Source organism: Caloenas nicobarica, chromosome 9 (assembly GCF_036013445.1).
Source record: "Caloenas nicobarica isolate bCalNic1 chromosome 9, bCalNic1.hap1, whole genome shotgun sequence".
Taxonomy (NCBI): Eukaryota; Metazoa; Chordata; class Aves; order Columbiformes; family Columbidae; genus Caloenas; species Caloenas nicobarica.
The window spans coordinates 6,040,854-6,068,588 of NC_088253.1; the positions used below are offsets into that span (position 1 = coordinate 6,040,854).

The 27,735-nt window shown below is 37.0% G+C and overlaps 1 protein-coding gene across 3 annotated transcripts in view; it reads left to right on the forward strand.

The window, feature by feature from the left end:
- The window catches only part of FTO (FTO alpha-ketoglutarate dependent dioxygenase), a 239,940-nt gene that overhangs the window by 55,824 nt on the left and 156,381 nt on the right, over positions 1–27,735 (forward strand). For all 3 annotated transcript variants that reach the window (XM_065640793.1, XM_065640792.1, XM_065640794.1), the window contains exons 5-7: positions 7,089–7,168; positions 8,946–9,089; positions 15,901–16,020. In XM_065640793.1, the coding sequence (XP_065496865.1) occupies positions 7,089–7,168; positions 8,946–9,089; positions 15,901–16,020 (344 nt within the window). The remainder of the gene's footprint in view (positions 1–7,088; positions 7,169–8,945; positions 9,090–15,900; positions 16,021–27,735) is intronic.

Here is a 27,735-nt window from a genome sequence, read left to right on the forward strand (position 1 = left end):
AAAAACCTGCACTGTCTGTGCTCTTAAGCATGTTCAGACGTGTACAGATCAAGTGTTAAGATGTGAGATCCTTTGGCAAAATCATGTGGATGTATGTGCCTCCCTTTTCTGTTTTTGTGAGAAGAGAGAATAGCAGCCTGGAGGGGGAGACATTTCTTACATGGAACTGAAGTTTAAGTGGCAGCTAAACATTCCTAGAAAGGGAATTATTAATCCGTTTTAGTGCAATAGCAGTTCGGGCATCAAGTAAACTTCTTATCTAATCCCTCCTGACGGGAAGGTTTGGGCATACACAGCTTTGCTGGCCAACAGGTTCAAAATGCAAGCAGTAAAAGGAGGAGTCGAACTTCAGTATTTTTATTGCAAAATACTGTAGATTGTAGTTGACTGAGTTACCAGATCATAAAGGCATTTTTTTAATTGCCCAATGGAATTTATAAACAGTAACTAAAGTATTATCAGGGATGCTATATGAAGGGCAGGTCAGAAAGTTAGTTTATTTAATACATAACATTATGGTCGTGTTTGGATGGAAAGAAAGGATATATTAAACATTCTTTTGAAGACAATGTGTAAATCACTTTCTTATTAATACTTGGTGAAGAGCTACAGATTTGAGCTCTGTAGGCCAGGTGTTTGATAATCTCTTCTGCATTTCCATAGCCTTTGTATTTTTTTTTTCTCAATTACTTAGAAAAAATAATCTTGTACAGTCTGATAGAGTATTCTCAAGCTGGCCCTTTTATTACATTTCTATATACAGCAGAACTGCCATTTTCACTTGAAGTGAAAGACAATATAAGTGGGTGTATACAGTTTCAGTGTATTTTTTTGACTGTTCAGATTTTTTTAAACTGACTTTTAAGAGGAGCCATCTTGAGGATGCCATCTAAAAGATAAAATTTGAAAACTTTACATAAAAAGTAACTTGACACTAAAGAAGCCAACTTTAGATTCATTTACTTCGTGCCTTTATACATCATACGTTCCAGAACCTCATTTCAATAAGCAGAGTCTTCATGCTGGCATTATTTTAAAAGCAGTGGCAACCGTATGGAAGGCATCTAGAAAAGAGAACATCCTGCAGCCCATAGCATTCACACATCCAGCTCTTGCAAAAAAACTTGGTGACTTTGCAGGTCTCTTATCCAGTTATTGAAGCGGTATAGTGCCTACTGCTTTGTATGCGTGTTGTTACAAGAATGAAATGTCAAATTCAGCATGTTGCTTATATTTAAAAAGTCATGAGCTGTCAATTCCTGTGCCTATAATACCCCAACTATTTCCTAATATTGTACACACAAATCTTAGATAACAAAGTCTAGTAACTTGGTATTTCCAATAGTAATGTGCAATTACGGTAACTTGTAAATCCTGATCAATGGGTATATCAAAGTAACAAAAAGACTGGGGGTATTTTTTAACATTTCTAGTAGACATTTAGTAATGTTTGTGTTCCTCTCTTCATTGGCTCTATAAAATGTTTTTATTAATCTGGGTAGAATTTTAGTAAAAAGCTGTCTTAAAATGGAAATTTACACCTGCCTTATCAGCAGTCCTCTTCAGATGAAATCATAAGAAATAACTTAAATGGATGTTAGTACTAAACATGAGGTGATCAAATCCATTTTCCAAGCAAGCTACTACAATGATATAAATGTATTTTGTTTAACCAAAACCAAACAAAGTCCAAAATTATTTTCAGTAAGACAGATTTTTTTTTTTAAGGCTTTCTTTTCCTAATATGTAGAAGAAAGATCTGGTGAATGATTGCAAATCTGCTGCCTAAAAACTCAAATCTGAACTTTATATCACTCATGAAACGGAAACACTTTAGCTCAATTTAGAATAATATATTGGTCTGCAGAGGAAGTGCACGCTGAACCCTGCTGTCTCAAGTACACAGTCAAGGGGTGTCTAATATGAAACGTGTTGGGTGCGTGCAATAAATCCAAAACGCGTGGAGGTGAGCAAAGGGCCCCATCTGTTCTGTCCTAGAGCATGCTTAACTAGGGTTGTCATGGTCTTACTATTAAATTGGAATCTTTCCCCTAATCTTTAAGTTAGACATGACCAGATTTGCAAGCAGATTTACAATTTTCACTAATTTTCCTACCATGACTTCAAAACATACTTAACAAAAATACATTCTGGATTTTTTCAAAGGGAGATTTACTTTTCTGCAGCTGTTTCCCATAGATCAAGCTCTTGCTTGAAGGTTAGGGTTTTAAAACAGCATGAAGATGAACTTGGAATCTTATACTGCTCCCCATCCTCAGCAAATTATAGTTCAAGAAGCACCAAAAACTTATTTTCATAACCAACCAGAAGTAGAGTGCACACATTGCAGAGGTTGGCTTGTGGTTAAAGATAAGCATTTAATGGAAACACTTCCACATGTATATAGTGGCTCATTAAACTATTTCTAGAGATATTAAATCTGCTTCCATTTCCACCAACTGACTTGAACCCTCTTTGCTCTCTAGCATCTTGAATGTGTTGGAGTTTTTTAACTTTTTTTTTTTTTTTTTCTTGAGGCCACATTTAATCCAAATGCTATATTCCTTGATTATTAAGACTTCGAACCCCTGAAACGTATTTGTCATTACAAAACTTTGATCAGGAAGTTGAGCAAATCCCAGACATATCTTTTTTCTTTTTTTCTTTTATTTTTTTTTAATTCAGCCTTTTAATCTGTTCTGTTTTGTTTGCACACGCTTTTTTTGTTTAAAATGTAAAAGTATTTCTTAATTAGGGAAACGTCATTCCTCTAGCTTTCTGTTATGAGGGTAGTATTCCATTGACCCATAGTTTCTTGGGGAAGGAGAGATACCTTCCTGGTGCTTTTCGCTGACATACATACAGTGAAACTAGTTTGGCTACATTTTCTCGTGTTGAAGTGCTTTGTGCAGTTGGATACAGATACAATTGGAAATGCGGAAAAGCATTTTAGTGCTTTGGAAAATTGCACTGTAATATGGTTAAGAATAAAATTATTTGTTTATGGTAGTTAAGAAAAATAATAGCACAAGTCCATCTCGGTTTTGTTTGTAGATATTTGTGGTGTTTAGAATTTTAAAGCCAGCGCTTGAAATGTCACCGTACCTATTGTCTGCTTTATGAAATAGACGACAAAAAGACAACTGTGTAAAATGTTCAGGAAGAACACTTGAAAGGAGGTAGAAACGATGATACAAAACCCAGTTGTGAATTCTGAGAGCATCTTCCAGTGTGGTTTGTGTTTTGCTGGGAAGTACTTTTCAGTTTTGTGCCTGCTCCTTTCAGTAATGATTGGCTAAGAATTAACTTCCTTTCTTTCTACTTTGTTATGTCTCAATAACCTGCGATGACATGGGTATGCAGTCATTGTTTCTCTCTGAACGCTTATGTTTTACACAAGGTGTGTTATCTGTAGTTTCTGTAGCTGGAAATTCTCTGTCAAATAATTGTATGCATTTGCAACTAATCAGATCATCTGCTAAACATTCTAATGACTTCTTAGTATTTCATCTGTAAAGTCAAAATCTGACCTCCAAATTCTTGAAACAGACTTTGAGTTGATAACTTTGTTTTCCAAGGTGGCCTTGGCCACCTGTACACAATCATACATGTGATTAATTTCTTTTAGTAACTCTTGCCTCAGCTATAGTAACCCTGTAGTGGGATCTGGCTGAAAGGTTGCTGATGATTCCTTGGGAAGCGGCAGGCAGAAAGTAGTTGAAATAAAAGAGTAAAACAATCCATTTAAAAGAAATACGGATTTTGCCATATACATGTGTACAGAAAATAGTCTTGTTTCGTAGGTGCTCCACCTCAGACAGAAAAATTATTATTTTTTCCAGCATTCAAGCAGCAAGTGTCAGTTGCCATGCAGGTTGTGTTCCTTTGAATGCAAACAAGCCCTCTGCAATATTGTCTAGTTTGGGGACACTACTGTAGGCGTTAAACTGCTTGAGGTGTGAGGAACCATCCACACTTCATAGTGACTGGTGGCACACGATGTTGTCCTGTTAGTACAGGTAAATGTGAATAGCTTTAATGGGTGACATTGGGCTTTGAATCAGAAATTTCTCTTTGGTCAGTGTAGCACTCTAGCATGTCTTAGACTTAGTTTTCCTTGGTTGTTTTCTAGAAATACTACTTCAAATTTGGATAATTTGTAGTGGTTTAAAATTTATAAACAAACAAAAAGCCTGATCAGACTTCAGAAAAATAGTCTGTGTAAATGACAGCATTTTTCATAGACGTGGGAAAGCTTTGAGAGAGCAACAGTCGTGCAAGCAGAAAACTGTAGTCCGGTTCTCAAAACTTCTCTCTTACTTAGCAGTGAGTTAATTGTCATACATGTCTCGTAAGCATCCATATGGAAGGCAAGACTGTTTTGAGAAGAAGGGATTGTGTGGTAGTTCTTGAAACTGTACTAAATATATTGTTAAGTTGGTGTTCATGCCAATTCAAAACAAAAAGTCACTTTTCATATTCATTATACAGTTCACATAAGTTTTGAGGGGTTTTGTTTCTGTAATACGTGTTTAAATGAGATGTCCCTGCTATAGTCATCCTGAATTTGTGGTAAGATAAGGGCAGAAAAGATGCCGTGTTGGCTCTTACCACAAATGCAGGACAACTGTCAGACAAATAACTTGCACACATGCAGTTTCCAAAGCAGGACTGATATGTACATTGCTACTTTTATATGCATCTATTTCATGTGAAACATAATACTGGAGAGGTTGTGTTTTGGTTTTCCAAACCTCACCAATCAGTATCTAGTCATTTGAAATTCATGTTAACTCCTTATGGATTGTATTTTGCCTAAAACCATGGGAGTACTATGGCAGTTTTGACATGGGCGTCCAGGGAAGGCAACAGTTTTGGTTTGGCTCTAAAAGCAAAATAGTAATCTGGATGTAGTGTTCTGTATCTGAATAAAAGCTTTTGCTGCCAAATGGACAATGGCCAATTTAACAAAGAGTGCTTTTTCTTTTCAATTAATATGTTTTTAGAAGAAAAGCAAATCTTTACTGTAATCTTTTAAGACCTAGAATATATTTTTCAAATATCCTTTGAGACATGCAATCCATGAAGCTTCAACTATTTTTGTACAATTACAGTTTTAGATGAATTATAAACTCTTACATTAGAATTACAGGCTTCTTTCTAAGAGTCATAAAGGATTAGAGACAGTTGGAAGCAATTTCAAGGGGAAGCTCCACAACGGAAGATTTGCCAAGGGTTTGAATAAAGGTGCAAATCAAAATGTAATACTTCAAATGCTGTGTTTGCTACATGAAACACACCACAATGAATGGGCACTGAGTGGGGTGGTGTAAGTGTTTAGGATTGTTTTCTGTCAGGATTCTGATATTTAAATATTGTGATGTCCAGAGATAATGTTCATTGGCCCTTGCAACACTTGGTTTTATGCACTTAAACCTCATATGTTTATGTACGAAGTTGCTTTTTCCAATGTTTTTGTTTTGGAGCATTTTTTCAAGCTTTTCCTGTTCACCTATCTGCAAAACTTATACAGATAGAAATAAGCTTCCTGTTTGTCAGTGGGATTTCAATCCTATTTCATAACATTTGTCTGCCTCTTCCTTATAGAAATTTTCTGGTTTTTTTTTTTCTTCCAAGTTTGTGATGCTGTCTGCTGTCTTATATATGAACTTTGTTAATAGTTGCTTATAAAATTCATAAAAAGACGACACTGTTCTTATAACTAGGATAAATTCAGTCATTTTTCTAAATTCTTATTCATTAGACTTTTAACAGTTTTAAAGTTTTACACTTCTTGCAAGGTAAAGTAAAACTTTGGGAGCACATCTTTTTTCAGTAACAAAGAGAATACCATTAAACCTTGCACACTGTTCTCTTCAGTCTGATAGGCTATTATGGTCAGAAGAGCATTTTCAAAAATTAGTAGGAATTTGTGATATCAATTTTCAGGTATGCAAATACTGATCCCTTAAAGAGAAATTATATTTATGTGGTGGAAAGACAAAGCTTGATAATTTCTCCTTATGTTGTATTAAGATGACTGAAGCTAAATTCCCTTAGAGAGTACATATTGTTGAAAATACAGACTCCAAGTTAACTAGCGTCTTGTAGGTCTCTATTCCTATTCTCTTCTAATTTTTTCTATGATGGCTTTTTGATTGGTAAAACTTCAAGATTCGTATGGTTTTATTAGTCTGTTTTTACTAACTTGCAAAACTATAACCCAGGAGTGATTTTACATAAATTTTTGGTAGATTTTCCCGAACATCTTGTTAAGGTTGAGAGGGCAGCATATATCTGACACCAAAACTGTTTGAATTGAAAGCACTTCATGAATAATTTTCAACATAATAGCAGATGTTGATATTAGATTTAGCCTGAACTTCTCCAGAGGAATATGTTTCCTCTAAAAAGCGCTAATTTGCCAGAATTCAAGCATTCTTCAGTTGTGATAATTTTGAGGGAACTCTGATGGCAACCCAGTAGTTTCTGTCTACAGGGTTTGTGGGGTTGGTTGTTTGCCAGTTGATGAGCTCAGGTGCATGGCAGAGCTCTGGTGCTGCAAGAAAGTCACATCTGAAATTCTTTGGAGACAGGTCTCTGAGCAGATTGTGCTTTCTGGGTTCCCTCAACTGATGGAGGAACTTTAGATAAGTTTTGGTTAAAAAGATAAAATAATATGTCTTTGTCTTTTTTCTTTGTTTCATTTTTCAAGACATGTCAATAATGTTTAGTGATTGTTGAGAAAAGAGATTGTAATTTCTCAGTAGTCTGTTTATAGTGATCCTCAACTTGGAAAAAATTCATTTGTTTAGTTGAACTTTTCCCATAAGAGTTGGGAAAGTGCCACTTCTAAACTGTATAAACTGGGAGAAAACTGATGTGAATAGAGATCTTCGTAGCACTAGTACAGTGAATAGTTGCCGTGCTCTGCTAAGCATTAGAGCTCTATGAAGATAGTGCTATCTGACTGAATTCTGTATTTTTTTTAAGTGTTTAATGTAGTGTCATTAATTCATATTCAGCCAGAATAAGTTTTATTAGGCATAATTTTCCCCTGTACTTAAGGTTTTCTAATCTGTCCTCAGATGATCTCAATATGACACATCAGCACTGTGTTCTGGCTGGTTTTTCACCTCGGTTCAGCTCAACTCACAGAGTGGCAGATGTAAGTATCAAAAATGGTTTGCTGTTTGGTTGTTTGTTAAACTAATATTCTGATACCGTATGTGTAGCATCATGTTGTCTTTTCCAGAACTGTGGTTCACATTTAAGCTTGTGACTCAAACCGTTTTCTTGAACAACTGTAGATTTATTTTTGGGTTGAGGTACACTCGTTTCCGTATTAGTAGTTTGCCTAAACTCACAGTTAGGCATGTAAGATATGAATTAAGAGTGTGCTACACCACACCTCATGGATTACTGGTGAAATGTAGAAACAACTGTATTTTAACCTGAAATATTGTAAAACTTTTTTGCTGTGTTCGTATCCCAGCCCTAGTTGAAAGGCAATAAACATGATGAGATAGAAATACTTAAAACACTTGTGTCAGCAGTGTCCACTGGCAAAAATGGCCTTTAGGAGGTCAGACCAAGACCAGTCATGAGTATGAGTAAATTGGATGATTCTGTGCATCTGAGGATTGAAGAAGAAGAAAAGTGGTACAGAGTCCCTTGTCTCAGAGTCACTCTGAGATAATAAGGCTTCAGCCTGATATTCTGAAGTGCTAAGACACCTTTTTTCTCTTTACTAGACCTCTCCTCCCTATTCCTGTCCATAGCATTAGCAGTTTTGTTTGTTTAGTATTCTAATGGGAAAGACGGGAAAACATTTGGGAAAATAAAAATACTGTATTGTAAAAAGATATTTTTAAAATTACAATGACCAGTTCTTTCAGCAAGGCAAAATATACCACGATTGGAGCAAGAGAGATACATGTATCCATATACATTTTTCCCATTGCTCTTCCTAATGTGTGCAGAAATGGAAATGAAGCGATTGGCACCAAACACAGACATATACCTACATATAAGTTGTAATATTACAAAAGTGTCTTTATTTCCCAAACAAATATACAGTCTGCTTACCTAAATGGGGCTTTGACATGAATTTAAAGTATATATGTACATTTTTAAACAAATAATTATGTATTTTTCATCTCTCATTTTAAGAATGCTCTGATCTACTGCTCCTGTCTCTGTGTTACTTATTTTCACAGTCCAAAAATTTTCTTTGCTTTTTCTTATGCTTTGTTTTTTGTAAACTGTTGTGACTTCAAGTTGTATAGTATGGAAATTTGTTTTTTACAAAGAATGTAAGACCAGGGGGTCTTTATTCAAGATTATTCCTGGAATTTTAACTGTATGTACAAGTACTTATTGAAAATAATTAAAATATGCAGATGTCTTCTTTCTTTTGTTTCAAAAGGGTTGCTACAAGTTTCCTTCTAATTTTGAAGGAAATTTCATGAAAACAAAATAAAAGAAGAGGAAGTGCCAAATTATTTTATTCATATTCTGTATACCTTGTAAGCAAACTGCTCACTCAGGTTGGATATAGAACTTCATTTTAGTGTTTCTAGGAGCCCGTGCAACTGGGCAAACACAACTGATTCTGAAATACTGTCCAAAAATGACCAGGAAGCAATGGGAAGTATAGCCATATTTTAAATGCTGTATTTGTAAAGTAAATTTAAAAGGAATTATTTTCTTTCTCCCTTTAATCTATGCTGTGTTGGCTGGCTAGATGTTTGATGGTTTAGACTTTTGCATAATTTATACCAATAACTGTATAGACAATCCAGGAGGCATTACGCCTTTGCTTGAAAGATCATGAAATAGTTTCAGAAATACATCCCTTCTGCTCCTTCACTTTGACTATTTTAGAAGCAAATACATATGTTCTGAAGTGACTATGTATAAATTTTTTCATTGTATCTTTATAGTGTTCAAGAGGAACATTGGAATATATATTTGGACGATGTGAACTGGCACTCCAGAATTTACAGACTGATTCCGATTCAATGGCTTTATCTTTGAAATCACTGGAAGCTGCAGTTGTAAAGCAAGTAGAAGAAATACATAATGAGGTGAGATGAACTGCACTGAAAACACTTCAGCAAGGTTCTGAGAGGTGCACTCTGCTTGGGAAGTTAATGGCAATTAAATGTGTTCAGCTGCTCACAAGGCGTTGGTCTGTAGAAGTTCAAAATGTGTTTTTCATGACTTTTTTACCTGGGTACAGTAATTGGGATTAACTTGGATCAATTCTTTCATTCCCACGAAGTTTTCATTTTTCCTTCTTAAGATCCCTCTGCTGGTAGAATAAAAGAGTAGTTTCAGTAATGTTGCACCAAACCTGATAGTGTGAGGGGCAAACCAAAGTACTTTACAGCTTCTCTGACAAAAATGGAGAGAGAAAACAAAGTTAGAGGGGAAGAGTGGGTAAAAATTCATGGTGGTTTGTCAGGTGTTGAATTGGCTATTTAGAGAATGCCAGATGTGACACAATTGTGAGTGTGTGCTTTAAAGTGTGTTCTGAAGAAAACACAGCAGAAGTAATTGTGAGGAACGTAGGTCGTTTTGTGCCATAAAATATGCAATGTAACAATACACTTTCTCAGGATTCCACTGAAGCTGGCAGTGCTTTCTTGCTTGAAAGTACAGACCTGGAGTCTTAACAAATGCATTGATTTGACAAATGAACTGAAAATATCAGACAGTGTTTTGGTAAGTTGTGGATAAAGGTAATTTTTCCTGTGGTATAAAAGCGGGCATTATCACAAAAGATGTAATTTTGCGTATCTCTGTTAGTGGATAGAGTCAGGAATGTGACACAGTGGGCTGGGTCTTCTTACAAGGGCAGTGTTTCTGAAGATGGTAAATTTAGTACTTCTTTTTCTTTTCTTTCCCTTATTTTGTAAGTTACAGAAAATGTAGTCAAGGCTGTGTATTAGGAGTTTAAAATGACAGATTGTTGAGGTGCCCTGCAAAGCTGTCCTACCTGAAACAAAGCTTTCAGCTGGACCCACCTGTAAAGCACTGATGATTATCTCTCTTTAAAAACAGCTATAGCAACCAGTTAATACAGACTTCTGGAACATTTTCTACAGTACTCCTATATGCAGACATTTTGATGGAGCTGTGCTGTTTTTCTACTAAGATAAGTATGATCACTACTAGAAGCCATATAGTACATAGGCAATTTTCACTCATATTAGAATTAGCATCAACTGTTTAAATTGCTGTCTACTGAGGAATATAATATTGTGTATTGTTACTAAAACTTTGTAGAACACATTTTTATCTGTGTTGTTCACAGCTGGTAAAATTGACTATAGTGATGGCAAAAGATTTGCACCCTTGACTTTTAGCAAAACAGCTCCTAGAGTAATTTAAAGAAGTCTGATGCACGCAGGGTTTTACAAAACATTAATCAGGCTCAGTCCATAAAACTACACGCATATGTGGTTTGCACAGCTAGGGCCACATGCACAGCTGGTGTAAATTTGCACGGGTCCTTTCACATCAAAGACATGTGCCGGTTACATCAGGTGAGAGACTAGCCCCTGGTGTTTGCAGTCACCTGAATAATTTTGCTGTGTGACACACAGGGATGTTTCCTGTTACACATATGGGATATACTGTAAGAGAAATCGTTGTTGAACTTGTACATATTGCGCACTTAGATGTAGTAGGCACGCTGGATCTATATTTCATTTGAAAAGAGAATACTCCTTCACCTCTTTTTATTTTTTTTTTATCCCAAAGTCACCTCTTCACTTGAAGGATAAATTCCATATTTTAAAGTGCTACTTAAATTTCATTTATTTGTTGCACAAGTAGACAAAGTTACTAGAGGCTTATCACTATGGTAAATGCACTTTTCTTTTTTGAACATCACTGAAGTGAAAACATACAGATTTGCGAGGCTAATGCAACTTTTTTTGCATATAAAAGCTTCCGACCTTCTTTTACTCACTGTATGATAAATCTTTGTATTTTCAGGCACAAATACAGGTTTTAGGTCCACATTTTCTCAGGCAGGTGTAAAAGAAGAATGCGTTTTGCTTCTTTAAAGAATCAAACTGTTTACTGATGGAAATTAGTCTTCCTTTGATCAGTGTGGTCAAGATTTGGTCACTGGTGTGGCTTTTTCCTTACTTTGTTAGTATATTTAAACACTAAAGTCAAAATTGCACAAAGAGTCAAACACAGAATTAATGAAGGACTGCCACCCAATTTTGCCCATGTATTTCTGTCTGATATACGTCTTTCTGTGCTAGTTCTAAACCTCTTTGTGTATTTTTTCTGTTCCTCTGGACCAGAGGTCATGAGCATGAAATTAGGCAGATCTAGAGATGGTGATGCTGTTGTGTTTTATATTCAAATATTATCATAAGTGAAGTTCTTCATAGAATTCAACTCAGGTAACCAGATACAGCTATTGTTCTAGATTCTTTATTTTCCTGGGTTTTTTTTGAGCCTTCTGCCTGGCACCTTTGACCTGGTCACCGGAGCTCATTAACCAAAGCAGAACCATCGCGGTACCACCAGCCCATGTGCAACTCAGCTAAAATGTACTAGTTGAGCACAGATTCACAGTCTGTACTGGCATTAACTGCTCTGCCAAATGAGGTCTGGATGAATTATCTGTGTCTGCTGGAGGGAAAAAGCCTAAGAGCAAGTCTGAAAGAATGAGGTACGATTCTGTGCCTTCACTTTCGTACTCCTGGGCAGGAAAATCAACCTGCTGTGCTGATAAAGTGGGTTTGAACTGAAGATCTGAAGCATAGGTGGCAACTTTTTTTTTCTTCCATTTCTGTGGTGGGCATAGAAACCTCTAAGAGAGGTATGGGTGAGTATCCGGGGGATGTCTTTACTGATGTTCCATTTCCCAGAGTTCATCTGTCAGAGCCTTGTCTTGGATGTCTTGACAAAGGTCTTCCTGTCGAAAAAGTGAGATGCTAACCCGAGGTTTTTAGCATCTCTAGTGGGCAGCCAGGTAGAAGTTTAATATTTCTTTAGACTTAGCTTTGTTGTCATGGTCTCCCTCACTAAAACAGCCTTCAAAGGAATATCTGAGTAATTGCCAGGTATGTGCTGTTTGTTAGATGTGTGAGTCACTTCACTCCCAGTGTGTACTTTGTAGTTTTAAGTAAAGATAACCTTAATTAAGGGCTCACATGCTGCTTGTCTGAGTAGCTTATGGGCTTGAAGTCTGAACAAATACTTCCATGGCAGGGTGTCCGGTGAACAGAGTGTAGCAGGGTGAGCAGAAGTAATTACCTGGGCAGCTGTGACGTACAATAGCCTAACAATGCACACATAGTGTTCAAGATTGAAGTTACCCCTTTAAGCAATTAGATTGCTGTTTGGCCAGTAATAATTTATCCTGAAATAAATGATCTTGCAGAGTTCACTGAATGTGAACCTCTTGCCCCTACTGAATCACACTTGGCTTTCCAAAATATGTACAGCTGCTGGGTATGTCCCAAACAGAGCTACAGGGGACCTGGGGAAACCCTTTGGTGAGTAAATGCTTTTTAAAGTAATAAAACACTGCTGGTCAGATGATGTAAATGCTCATACATATGAAAATAAATCTGCAGAAAAGATCATCGCCAGCCTATTCTTCACATTTCAAAGAAAATTTGTTTTCCTTGCTCTGAGTAATGCAAAAGCTGGAAATAGTTCATGTTGTTAGGTAGTTTCAAGTCTTCTTTATTTGCCAGCACCACATGAATAATTGGATGTTCTCGATGAAGTAAAACACTAGAGGGGGTTTTTTAGCATCTGGGGATTGTTGAAAATGAAGCAGGTTTCACAGTAAGTACTCAAGTTTGAAAAGGTGGGGTTTTGTCCTCATCAGGGTTTTTGCTCAGTTCTGATTAGCAAATCCCTGTTACTCTGATTAAAACTTGAGACTGAACTGGTTGCTCTGTTGCTTGTGAGGTGCAGTCGCTTTTTCCTACAGCAAATCCATTTTCATGGCAGCAGTAGATTAAGTGTGGTGAATGCGCAGGGACGTAGAAAAGCCTGGGCCGGGTAAGTTGAAGGTGTCTGGTGTTAGACACTGAGATCACTGCTGAGAAAGGCTATCGGTGTCCGCAGCCAAAGGAAGGTTAATATGTTTTAGTACATCACAGTGGGCTGACAGCGTGGTTGGTGGCTGGCTAGTACGACAGAGAGAAAATATAGATCACCTACATGTGTGGCATTTAATAACCAATACTTTTAAATAATTGACTGAGGAGCACTGCCTCACAAAATGTCAAATGCTACTGTTGGCCTTTTACTACCCAGTATTGACTATAACCTAAAATTGGCCTTTAATCATTGTTTAAAGGACAACTTGGAAATATGTTGAGGTTAGACGTATGGGGCCTGATTCTGAGCTTACTTGCACAGATCTAAGTCATCAGTGAAAATTAATTAGGAGATGAAAATTGTTCCTCAAACACTCAGCATATGTATTTTTACATGCTAATATGTTTAAGCTTTGTCCTGTTCAGTCATGTAAAACGCTTTCTAATGACCGTTAAAGTTAAGTCTGGTGTATGGGAGTCTCCAAATTAAAACTCTTTGGCAAAACGCTTGGCAGGAGCTGTTAACCTGAGAGTTTTGTCACAGAAGATGAATGTTCTGTAACTTCAGTTCCACTAAGGCTGGAATTGAGCTCTTTGTCTCTCTGCAGTATTTACTGTTGTGGGTTGTTTCCTGGTACAGCTTCTCCTGTTTCTGGAAGGAGGCAAACCAGAAGGAGCCCTGCTCTGCTACAGGAAGAGTTATTACAGGGTAGAGTTCAGTGAAGCAAGAGGACATAAAGCGTTTAAGAGAACTTGGAAAGCAGACGGCATATATTCTTGTTAAAACACATATTTAGTAATGGATGTGGTGTAAAAAGTGTTCGTGCGTTAATTAAAAATACCAAACAAACTTAGCAGGACTGGAATCTCTGGAGATTTTTAGCAAAACAAAGTATTTATGCTTTCATATATCTAAACCAAGGACAGAGCGATAGAGGAATCCTGTCACCATTCCCCATCGAGATTTTTTTTTTTCCCAGAATCAACAGTTACCTGTTCAGAGCAGTCACTTGTCAAGCACTTGATGGCTAAGTTGGTGGGTGAAACATTGTTTTTCTCCCCAGCACCCATTTTATTCACTCAGCTTAGAGCTAAACAGAGACATTGTGAGTTGAATATGAACCTGAGTTTGAGACCCCGAGTAAACCGTAGTCCATGTGGTTGAACAGCCACATGTTGCAATTCGGTACACTGACCTCTGATGAGACAGCCGAATCCTGCAGAAAATTAACTGCCCTGTTGCTAAACTTTACCTCTTGCACTTAAAAAGCAGCTTTTCTGTGTCAAGTTATATATTGGGTGTAGGATCAAGACCGATTTAAAATTTGGCCAAGATGCCAGACTTGAATTAGACTGAAATTACATAGATTAATGTAACAAATCAATATGACCAGTCAAAAATCAGATTGACTGAAATGAATTCTTGTTATGATGATCCATATTGTAACATTGATTTTAATTGAAAACAAAATTTCATTAGTGGCCTCATGTGATTCATTTCACAAAACATGTTAGCCAGACGTTGTATGTTATAGCCTATTCATGGTAGAGGCCAGCAAAAACAGAAAGTAGTAGAGGGAGAAAAAAAGTGTTGAGTGCTTAAAACTCTAGTAGAACTGTTGCCTTCCCAAAACTCTTTATACTGAGGTTGGTTTTTTTTTTTATTTTTTATAATAGCAAACCATAACTAGATCCTTCATACCTCATTAATACTGTAGAGGAAGCAAGCTTTCCTTCAGCTTTTTTTAGGAAGGATGTCATCAAACTTCTGTGCTATAATAAAAAGTCGCTAGGCTAGCAGTCAGGTTTTTTGAAAATATTTTAAGACCTGTGTCTGCCAACTAATCATGTTGTTATATTTTACCCACAAAGTTGCTTTAATATTCTTTTTATACACTTCAAATTTAAGTATCTTTAATTGTGATCTTTAACATATATTGACCAAACAGTTAATGTTAACGAACACTTTCAGATTTCTGTAGCCATTCTGTTCACCCTTGCAGAGGAAAGCGTTAGGTGATGGCTCTGGGCAGTTTTCTTTATTCTGTCACCTTGGCAGGTTGTCTCTGTTTGCATCACTGGAGCTGAGCAGGGATAAACAAAAACCTTCATGGTACAAATAGTGATTAAAGCAGCTTTGAACTTGGTGTGAAACATAACTACCACAACAAAGATAAATACAGAATTCTAAACACCAGAATGATGAATTACTATTAAAGGAAAAAAAGGCTCAATGGAAATTAGGAGAAATTGAATTATTTTGCTTAAAGAATATTTGATGAGCTATATATTTATGTTTTAGTAAGCTAAAAAGTGCTCCAAAAGTGATGGGCAGCCTGGCTGGGAACCAGGTGGTTTGGGAAAGTATGAGAAACTCTGGTTCATGACGATGCTGTGCTCTCATTCCACAGCGATTGGCTCGGCTGCGTTCTAGCAATTCTATTCCTGCAAGATTTTTCAGTCTTTGATATGACTGCAATATTTTCAAACCCACAATGTTCATCAAAATAAGCCAGAGTTGGTACATATTTGACTGAATCATGAGTAAACCTGAGCTTTTAATGTTCTTTGTACATGTACCACATGTAAAGACAAGAGATGGAGTTTGCACCTATAGATTTGAAGGGAGTAGCTCAGGCCAAAAATTCATATGGAATAGAAATAAACAACTGGGTGTAAGGGTGTGTTTAGAAATGAGTTCTTCAGTAGCCTTCTTTTCTATGGGATTGCTCAGGTATTTCATGCATTACTCCATTCCTGTCCCAAATAATGAACATAGATGTTTACGCTACGACATGTTTTTATCTTGCAGGTTGAATTTGAGTGGCTTAGGCAGTTTTGGTTTCAAGGCAAGCGGTATTTGAAGTGCACTGATTGGTGGCTTAAGCCTATGGTTAAATTGGAAGAATTTTGGAAAAAAATGGAGATTATGGTGAGTACTAGTTTTATAGTCTAAAGCCTCTAAAACTTAATTCCGAGAGCACTCACAAGTATGTTTTTAATTGTACTGTAGTAACGGGATTTAAACTTTATTCAGAACATATGAAAAGTGGAATCAATGTCAGCCTTCCACTGCCTCCTCTGATTTCTTTCCCCCGGTAGTCAGAAGAAAAGTGAGCAAACTAAGATCCAAACCCCCAAGATTTTAGTTATTTCCCAACTTTGCTTGTTTTCAAAGTTTGACAGCCTCATAAAATGTCATATGTCAAATACTACATCACATGAAACTGTGCATTGTCAACCTTTTCATACAACACCGAGAGACAACTCTTCAGTGACAGCAGTGGTGAATGCACCTGCAGAAGGTTGAGAGTAAAACCTGGTGCTCTGGAGATACAACTTACACCGTAGCTAAGCCAACAAGAGGAGATGAGTTCCTTTAATAATTGTAGTGATTTTGGTTCCTGTACATACTTTAATAATTGTAGTGATTTTGGTTCCTGTACATAAAGTACGTCAATGTGCCTGTGGTTGACTAGAGAAGTTTGTGATGCAGTTGAGGGTGCTGAGTATGGTCTGTAGCAGAGGTGGTTTTGAATCCCGGGAGGTACAGTGCAACCAGAATGTGCTCTTGAGTTTAGAGGGAAATGTCGTGATGCACGGAGCTGCTCAAATGTGTTGTAAGCTTTTCCAGCAGCGGCTAGTTTCAGACTTGAAAAATAAGTGTGGAAAAGTGAAACTTTCATTTGTGAAATCAGTTGCCACAAGGAATCGGAGAGCGTTAAACTTTCCTACAAAAGGAGAGAAGTTATGTATAACTTGTTTATGTTGGGTTTTTTCCTCATTTTTGTGTTCTTATATGCTCACATTCTTGAATGATCTTCAAAATTTAAAAAAAATCTTTTGGTTTGTTTTTCTTTCAAATGACAACTTACTCAGTTGTAACGCAGGCTTAGATGAGGTAGAGACAAGTATGTTTGATTGTTATTTTATATCCATTGTGTGTTGAGAACATGGAAAAACAGCAAACTCAGGAATTCTCAAGGGTTAGGTTTTCTGCAATTGGTGTGACATTACCATGTGTCTCTAATTAGAAACACGGTGGCGTCAGTGGATCTCCTTTCAACAGGCCTCAGGATGATATTTATCAGCAAACTGAAGGTTGGGCCAAGACAGAAGCTGCTTCTAATTTAAATTTTAAAAATGGTTTTAATGTTTTATGACTTATAACATATTAATCACAATTAATTTCAGCTATTGAAGGAGACAGAAGAGAACGTTAATTGAGAATGTCTGTTTTGTTGAGTCTCTACGTAAATTTGATGCTTACTGTGTTTGAGACTTGGAGGTAGAGTGGGTTTTTTGGGATTTAACCTATGCTTTGCCCTTTAGTGTTTCACGAAATGACAGTAGAGGGCAATGTTGAGCCACAGTTTTAATGCAACAACAGGCACAGACTTAATAAAAATACATAAAAATGTAGCATTAACATCAAGAATTATCCCTGTTGCTTCAAGTTAGCTGTAATCTCTAAGATTCCATAACACAGGAAATCAATTGTGGGTTAACAAATTCAACAGCAATTTAACATAAAAAGTGCAGTGTTTTGGTGCATGCTTAGCTTCCACAGCATTAAGTTAAATCAAAAAGGTATTTCTGAAGGTACTCAGTAGTCTACAGTCAATGCTTTTTTTCTCTAAATTTATAATTTCAGCTGGATTATTCTTAAAAAAAAAAAAAGCCGCAAAAAGCTTATATTTAAAATGTCACAGAGCTGTTGATTTTGTCACGATATTGTTGCTTAAAATGAATTATTTCTTAAAATACTTAGGCAATGCATTTTTTACATTTGTGTGTGAGCTGAACAACTCTTGACTTACTTTTTAATATATGTGTCTACAGTGATACGAAAGTCAGTCTTGGGTTTCCCTGTGTGTCTTTTTTCTTTTTTTTTTTTTAATTCCTATTCCCCCCACTCTTGTTTAGTATTGCAGTCTTAGAGAAGAAAATAAACTTTTCCAAAATGATTTCTAATTCTGCTAATTGTAATTGCTCCAGTGTCACAGCCAAGTCGGATACTGCAGGAAGTTTAACCCAGTGTCTTTCAACCTTTGGGCTTTCTTTCATATTTTTGAACATTATGGCAAGCACACAATTTTATCATCGTGTTTATACCTGGCATTTCTTTCCCTGAGGATAGTTTTACTTAGAGCTCGCTCTTGTGATGTAAATGTTAAACCTTTCATTTGAATGACATTCTGATAAAACATCACATTTCCCACAATATTACCTCATGAATTTATGAACCATTAAATCCAAAGCAGTTTAACCAATCTTCTTCTCTTTTCCCCCCACCCTTGAAAATATGAAGGCTATTGAAATGTTTGAGGGTTTTTTTTAAAAGTCATCCAAGATTAACACATTATCATCTGCAACATCAGGATAAATGCGTGCTGAATTCAAAGGGAGAGTTACCATTTGAAAAAAGGCAGGACAAGCTTTGCTTTCTGGGTAAAGAGAAGTCTGAAAAGCAGAAATCTCATGTGATGTGAGCAAGTCGTGCCGTAGCTGTTCTGAGATTCAGTGGAGAGACAATTTGTCTCTCAGGGTCTGATATCATGCAAGCCTTGCAATCTGACATTTATTTTAGCTATGAAAATCTTCCAACACCATGCTGCACAAGTCCTACAGTCTTTTTTTTTTTTGGTGGTTTATTTTGTTTTAGGCTGATTCATGTTTGAATAGGTAAAACGTGAATCAATTAAATGGTATCTGTCTGTGGGATGAAAGGTAAACATACATAATTGTACTTAAATATCGAATCTTTAAAGACTTCTTTAACATATCTAGTGTTCCTTTAAAAAAAAAATAAATGATGACCCTAGTAGTGCTATATGGCGTGAATTGTATTTCCTGCTTTGACAGTCCATTTAGCAATGTAGCAATGTATTTATATGGCAGTTGGCCTTAATAACCTTTATTGACTTTAGTGGGTAAGAGCCAAGACTGAGATTATTAAAATGTATCAGTTTCATTGCAGTATAAAATCACAACATATATAATTATGTTAGGTAGGCTAGGTTCCATTTAATCCCACCTATTTATGCAGGAATTTGGCAAGATGGAAAAAAATGTACAACTAAAATATAGAGAAATTATGACTGATTTGGAGTTATATTTAACAGCATAACTTGTTTCCCTGCTATAAAGGATTTACTTAAAGGAATGGAACATAGATCTTAAAGAACTGATTTTTAGTGGTATGGCTGAAACACAAGTAATTTCTATACCATTTGTTTCACTTTTTGGCATCCTAAAGTACAGGTGATGATAATGAAATTCAGCACACCTTTTAATTTATGCCTGTTGTTTAAAAGCGGAAGTGTGCACATTCTATAGTTATAAAAGCAAAGTGGCATTTCATGCAAACTGGTGTCTTTCTGCACAACTTTCTTCTTGATTTGTAAAACTTTTAAAAACTATATTACTAGTCATGTTATTATTACTGTTAATTCTCAGTAGCACATTTTATCAGTTTATACAACTAAATTGAAATCGGAGAGCAAGGCTATTTTCTTGTAAAATTATTTTTCTTTCCTTTTTGAGGTCTATTTTACTATTTACCATGAGTGCTACATATGAAGTATGTAATCGTTTCTGCTATAAGCCACTATTGTCAGGGGTTTACAGCCTGACAGTTAGAATTGAGTCTAGGCTGAAACTTGAGCTACAAAATCTCAGCCCAGGGCCATAATATATTTCTTTTTTTATTTCTTTTTTTTTTTTCCCCTTCCTTTCTCAAATTAAAACAAGGGTTTAAATATGTATTTAAATCAGAGTATTTCTGTTCCAGAATAACCATGAAAAGCTATAAGACAAAATGTGCTTTTAAAAGAAATCCTCCTAGCTTTTGAAGACTTTGGCACTTTAAACAGCTAACCAATTACACTAAGAAAAAAACAGATAATAGGATCACAAACAGGGGGGTTGGTTGTTCAGCTTTTTTCAGAAAATACAACTTAACTGCTGTTTGAATTGGTTTGACCTTGTCACCCGAAGTTCAAGAAATTCCGAGGTATGATTTTAATTTCTTTTTTAGCTTTCCTGTCGTGCTCAGATATTGCAGTGTCACCCTCCGTGCTTGGAGGGCCACGCGGTGCCCGGCCATCGTATTTGCCTAATGAGCTGTGAAATGCACAACATGGCAGCTCAAACACCCACATTTGAGCTATCTCTTGTCTTTTGGGGCTCTTCTTATCTGTTTAGGCCAGACCCTTTCAATAAATGAATTTTTGGCAGGTTATATTTTATGTACAGTAGGAGTCAGATGTTTCTGGAAACGTACCTTTTATCTGAAACAACAAAACAACTTGATCCCAAAGACTTGTTGGGGTTTTTTTGTTTTTCTTTTTTTGACACTAATTTCCTTGACCTCAATATTTTTAGCTGTCAGAAATGGGCAAAAGGATTCAGCATTGTGTTTAGTAGGATCGCTATCAATCTGTTTAAAAAAAAAAAAGTTTTTTTGCACATCTTTCAGAAAAAAAAATATTTACAATTCTGAGGGAATTCAGACTTAAGCTTCCAAAACAAAGTGTGTCCTGAAAGCACAAAGGACTGTGTTTATGATTCTCTTTGAAGTGTTTTTGCAACAGGATAAGGAAAATTTTAGAAACTGTCTGATAGTGTTCAGGGTAAATACTTAAACCCCTTTAGAGAATTTCACACACAGATACTGTGCAGCAGAAAAAAGGATACTTATGTTTCCTAAAGCTGCTACAGCCTACAGCTTTGTACTTAAAGACAGAGGTGTTGAATAGAATTCTACTGAGGATACATCCAGTGACAATATCTGCAGGAACATCAGAGCAAACCAGTGGATAGCACTTTCTGTTTTTAACCCTTCTGTGCGCTGGTGGAGATCTAAGCTCTGTCGATACGAACCGCTATAACATTTCTATTATAAACTGGAATTGTTCAAAGGGCGGTCGTCCAACTTAGCATACTGTGAGAATTATGCTGAAAACATTGAGGTTATAATGTCAAGTGGCAGAAGCCAGGAAGAATTTGGGGCGATTTCTGTCCTGTGGGGAAGTGGGATGTGTTTCTGGCAGAGGAGCTGGGAGGTGGCCGTGCTGTCCCCTCCCCTGTCCCCTGTCCCTTTCTGGGTGCGTTTGCACCCGCGCTGCAAGCGTGACGCCCGTGGGTGGTGTGCACACAGCTGTGTCCTGGTGAGCTTCGGGTCTGGATGTCTGGAATTCTGTTGTCTTGTGCTTAACTCACTGTAACAGGGATGCTTTCTTTTGTCTTCACTATATTTTTATACTATTGGATGTGTATGATTGTGTGTAGTATATACATGTACTTGCATGGAAAATCTGATGAGCTCTGTGTCAGTGTTTAAAACATAAATACATACAACACACAATCAGCAGAAATCAAAATTGTCCATATAGGTTATGCCCCAATCTCGTATTTGAATTGTGTAAATGGATCTCTGTGTCTGAGCTGAGCACTGTGGCTCGAACAGGATTCTCCATCGTGTAAAAATATTTTCATACTGGGTAGACTGCCAGAGCCAGTCCATGGTGTATGGGTATGTACACACGTCTACACACCAATACATGTACAGGTATCCTGGGATTTTTAACTATGATGATGATCTTCTAATCAGTTTCTTTATGTAAATTTTAATTCATATAAAGTTATATTTAGAGAAAAGGCGTTTATAGGAATGAGCGCTGGGGGCAACTGCTTGCGGTTCTCAGCAGCAGGAGCAGAGCAGGAGGAGCGGGAACGGCAGCGGGTGGCACTGCGGGTACCCGTGGGGAGCGCACAGCACAGCTCCTGCTGCATCCCTGGGAATCCAGTGTCCATCCTGCAGGGGTATTTTACAACCTGCTCTTGCCCTTTTATTGTTAATGGGAACTATGTGGTTGATTTCAGGGAAAGCAGAATCAGTGTGACAGGGCTACTGTAGGTGGAATAAAATCGTGTGCTGTTTCCACCGTTTTTCCCTAGAACCTTGGATGGACATACACTGGAATAATAAAAGATCCTTTTATCAGCAGTATGTTTATTGAGGCTTATTATTTGCTGTGGAAATAGTGAAATAGTGGTATTGTGCTATTGTTTTACTAGTCCAGTTATTCTTTGCAAAGCCTTTCATGTTCTTAGAAATCCATTTCCTATTAGAAAAACTGAATAAAAGACCATATTTGAACATTGAGAATAACAATTTTTGAAAAGAAATTATTCTGTGTTTTTGAAATGTGTATGTCTATATGTTATATAAGACTTGATAAATGGTGAAATATGGTTAAAGTGATTTCTAGTTCTTATTTAGGCAGTCATGGAATTGATCAGATATAGATAGAGCTTATAGATTTGTACATTTGTGTACATACGTTTATGGACATGCTACATAGATGCAAAAAAAAGGACTTGGTTTGGTGTTAGAACTGAATTACGGTGGCTTGCCAGGAATAATTTTTACTATGGTTGTTATGAACTAGGGGAAGTTGTGATTTCAAATGAAAGTGCAATCAAATGGCAGTATGACTAAAATGCCACTATCTACATTGCTGTAATTTTTTTTTTTTTAGAGTACAACTAGTATTGCTAATTGTGGTTTTATTTGTATTGTATGTTAAGTGGCTATGTAACCACTGTAAAATAGAATACAGCTGTTATACTTTCCAAATGGCTTTTGTAAGGAAAAGAGGTGACATCTTCCAAAAAGCTGCCATTGCTGCATTGACACCTTTTCTTTCCTCCCTGATCATCAGTCCTTCTAATTTCTAACAAGATCATGGGTGATAGTGTTGCAGTGTATTTTTTAACAGTTACTTAATTTTTGATCAAAATTATAACTTTCATTTTATGTATAAAGAAATAAAACTTGGCTTCAGTCCTTGCCATGGAAAGCATTACGGCCTGATGGATTAGGTGCTAATTCTTTCACTGACCTGCTGTTTAACTTGTGCAAGTAGCTTAAGCGTGGTTTTCAAAATCAGTGTGGAGATCAAAACCTTGAGGTCTTACTTTGGTTTTAGATTGCAGACTATTTCTGATCTTAAATTCCTCATCAATAAAATGAGGCTGTGATTTTTACCGTGACTGAAAAAAAGCTAATTATTGGCTATGTCCTAGGGAGAGAACATTCTGCAGTTGAAGGAACCCAACACATTTCTGTCTCCCCCTTACCATGACTGGAAATTGCAGAATTTGTGCCACATCTAAGGTTATTTTTCTGCAGATGGGCAAGTTCTTTCCATTTAAGTATGACAGAAGGAGCTGATTGTGTTTTGGCTGACCCCGAGTGTCTTCTGGCAGTTCCCAGTTTGAGCTCTCAGGAGCTTTTCAGTGAATCTTTTCTGCACTTTTCATTTCTTACTACACATGCTTCTGCTTAGTAATCCTGAAGCTGTAGACATAATGTTTACTATTCTGCAGTAGGAAGATAATTACTGGCTTTTCTCAAATGTCTCTAGTTAACATCAGATTTTGGCAGTTCTCCTTGGACTGCTAGGGAATCTGAACTCTATATAATTCTCACAGCAAAGGCTCTAAGACAAAGTTTAAATGTAGCAAATCTTCTGAATTATTTCTGTAAAAATAATGTGATTGTTTATCACAATCAGACAAATGGCATCTCTTTTCATAGGAGGAATTTTGAATTTCTGTAGTATAATGGAATGATGGAGTGGTGAGAACAGGCCAGATTCCTGCTTGTCATTAGGAATGACGGCGGTGGAGCTGAGCTTGATATGAACCCCATTTTGTGCTGGGAATAGTTCATGCTGTCTCCCTGCCTAGGGATCAATAGAATTGTGTAGTAAATGGAAGTGATTATTTTATTTTTATGTGCGTGTATATGTATGCATATATACACTGCTAATAATTATATTTTAGCTCAATCTTCATCTGTGTGCAACATGCTAATGGATTAAAGCTTCACCAGCTAGCCAGAAGGTCTGTTGTTTTGTCAATGTGGTGGTGGGACTCAGCTTGGATAAGTGAATTATTAGACTTTTCTTGTAATTCGGCCACATGGCAGGGTAAGTTTACTCCTTGTCATCCCGTACTGACTGTTCTCATATTCTGTCCAAGGTCGTGCTTCCATTTCATGAAATGCGAGTTTCTGTGCTGAAGTCATTTGCAGGAGTAGGACCACAGAATTCACTCCTTCGGTCAAAACTAGTGATCCGTTATGTTCCTGATGGAAGATTTGGATAGAAATTATCGTAAGATTAGCCTGTACAAACCAATTTATGCTGATGCTGTGTAGTACCAAAGTACACAAAGGTTGTACTTCTCAGAATTCTTTGAGGCGACAGAGTATCTGAAAATCTTTCAGCAGCTAGGCTTTATATTTCTGTCTTGTCTTCTGGGGAAGAGCAAAGAGCACCAGGTATTACATGTACAATGGTAATACGTCTATCCCCAAGGAAGCAGGGATGAAGTAACATGAAATTAATTCGATAGTGCATTTATGTAGATGCTCAATGCAAAAGCCAACACAAGTCCTGGGCTCTATCTCAGTCAGTAATGTTACGACGCTTTTAAAAGGATTAAAAATATACGTAATTAGGATTATTAATATTTCTGGCTTTTAAAGGTCTTCTCCTGCAGGTGGAATCTGTATTAATGCAACCTTAGAGTGGCTTACTTTGTCTCTCAGGCGATTGACAGTCGAGAAAGGAGAGGTTACCACGCAATTATAGTCTTACAGTCAAGGCTTTTCAGACCATTATTCCATTACTGATCTTTGGTTGGCTTTCATGTAGGACATACTTGATACACATGTTTATAAAACCTATTCATGAGTCAATTCCATTGGTGATCATTACGCTAAAGGAATTATGAAGTTACCGTATCAAAACTTAGGAATCTACTGGGGAGGGGAAAAGATGGGTGACTCAACAGATTAATAAGTCTTGAAAACTCGTAAAAATTGCAAAAAATACTGAGCAAAACAAGAAAAAGCCCCTCTGGTTTCTTTAAGACATTCTACTGTTAAAAACCAGGATACAGGACTCGTTTATCATCTTTTTTCTTTGCTTTTCATCTTCTACGTTTTCTTGTTAAATATAAAATACTGTAATTGAATCACAGCATTAGCTGGCTTTTCCCAACAAAACAGCAGATTTAGGCTCTTTGCTGCTAGTTTCAAAAATATTATATATAGAGAGCACGAAGACAAAAATTGAGCACATAGATGTATAATCCCAAAGGAATAAACTGACTTCTACTAGACAAGCTGAAAGCTGATTAAAATATTTCTCATCCTTTGGGTATGCAACAGCTTTTGATGATGGGGAGTGTATTAATATTCAGTTTAGCTGCCTGTCGACACTTCAGACAGGTCCCAGGAAAGACTCTGATGCTGACCAGATTTTCTTACTCTGCCAGAAATCTTTACAAGACACAGAGCAGCACCCTTGTACCGGCAAAAACCAAGATAAGAATAATGCTATTTAGCTATGTCTTTATTTTAGAGATTGCTTTTAGACATTTTGAAAGGATTGAAAATTTTAAGGAATTCTTTTGATTATATAAACTCATTTAGATACAACAGAGGAAAAAGATAAATCTTAATTAGTTAAAAATATGGCTGCTGTAATCTATTCAATATTAAATCCATTTGTCCGAGTTGTTTGTAACCATACAAAGATCCCAAGTAGTAATATCAGTGACCGAGATTTTTGGAGACAATGTTCCTACTGCGATTATTTTATAACAGTCAGATCTCAGGTGTTGGGGTAATAACGTTCTCTTAACTTCATCTATTCCCCTGTAATGCAATACCTGCCTTCCAGACCAGACCCAGATGTAAACAGCTGGTTTATCAGCTGGTGCTTCTGTTCTTTTGTTGGCGTGCTGACACGTGGGGTGCTCGGTGCTCGCTCTTCCCTTTCCGCAGTGATGAGATACGTACAGTATCTCTGGAAAACAAGTCATACGCTGAGTGAGGTGCCTTTAGGATGGCTCCACGGCTAAATACTTCCTGTAATAGGTGAAAGAGCATGGTTTAATCAGCTTAGTTAACTTAATTAAGCTGGGTTTTTATCATGGTACAACCTTAATGTGTATTTCATTTAGCAAATGTATTTCCTAGTTGTGGAATGACACAAAGTTGGAGAAATCCCATGGGTTTTCATAGTGGGCTGGAAAAAGGTGAAGTTTGCTAGTTATTTTGCGATGTGAAGAAGTGAATTACAAGAGCGTGTCTTTCTACTGAAGATTTTAATGAGACACTCTATTGTAGTTTAAAAGGCTCCTCAAACTGAGGAAGTCTACTTTTCCTTTTTTTTCCCTGTCTAATCTTAACATTTTTATCTGTGGGAAGGGCTGTTGCTGTTCGTCCCAGCCTTGCCTTGCCTGCTTGCAGCTCTCTCACCAGATTCGGTGACGATACCTTCTTTTGTCCTTTGGAAGAAGGTCACCTAGTGTGGTGTGATTCTGAGGGTGTGGATCTTCTCTCCCCTGATCTTTGGGTCTCAGCAGAAAGTATGATTATAAATTAAAGTAATTTGAACTGAATTCTTCCTTGAGATGAGTTGCTCTTTATGTTCTTTGTAAGTTACTCCATGTTAAAAGGTCTGATTTTTTCCTCCTGGGGAAACCTTGGGGTCCTGGTCCTAGTGGAACCCTCCTGTCTGGAGGTCACAGGAGAAGACTGATTAGCAAGGCACAGCTGAAAACACTAAATACTGAGTGAGTTCTACTTCTCATCTCATTTGGTTCATCTGATAACATTTACTTAATTACTGATCTGTTCAGGTGTTTGAAGGAGGAAGTTGTGGGAAAGAAAAGGCAAGTGGGACAGCAGATGGCAGGTTGAGGGTGGCAGCAGGTGCTAGAAGCTGGTGACACCAGGGGATGGAGGCACCAGGAGCTGTTCTGGTGGCAGAACAACAGGACCAAAAACCCACGTGAGTGACGACTCCTGGAATGTGAGTTTTGAAGGGCTGTAGCGGCTGGAAAACTTGAAGCTGGGTGTGTAGGTGGAACGGACCTTGGGGTAGAGTGGGAATAGAAAACCAGCTTGGCAGGAAAAGCTTTGGAGATTGAAAAAGAGTAGGAAAGGGTGGTGAGGGCTCCCAGGCCGAAAGGGATGGTGTGGTTTGGGAGAAAATAGGATGGGGAAGTGGCTATGGGGAAGATGGCAGAAGATAAGGCAGCTGTGTGTCTCCTTCAAAGCAGAATAATGTGGGTAGGCATTTTTCAATTTTTTCAATTCCTTTAAAAAAGTCTGTGTTTTGATAGAAATTTCTTCATTGATGCTGTTGTGCAGTAATAATACTACATTTAATATGCTACAGAGTTATACTACAGAACCAAATAAGGGAGAAATAGTCCTTGTTTAAGTAAAAAATAATTACAACGAATGCAGATGTGTGTTAAAGTACTTGGTTTTAATGCAACAAACATCAAAAATACCCGAGGGGTAGGGGGAAACAGAAAAAAACCAAGAACAACAATAAAACATGCCAACAATGACAAAAACCCAAACAAAACAAACAACAAAAACAAAAAAAACAACCACCAAAACAAACTAACCAAATACAAACCCCAAACAAACAAATCCAACAACAACAAAAAAACCCCAGGGAGATTATGTAAGCATAGATTTTTAACAATTTAAGAAATGAATATAATGTTTAAGATGTGTGAATTATTTGTGTGTTTATTATATATAGAT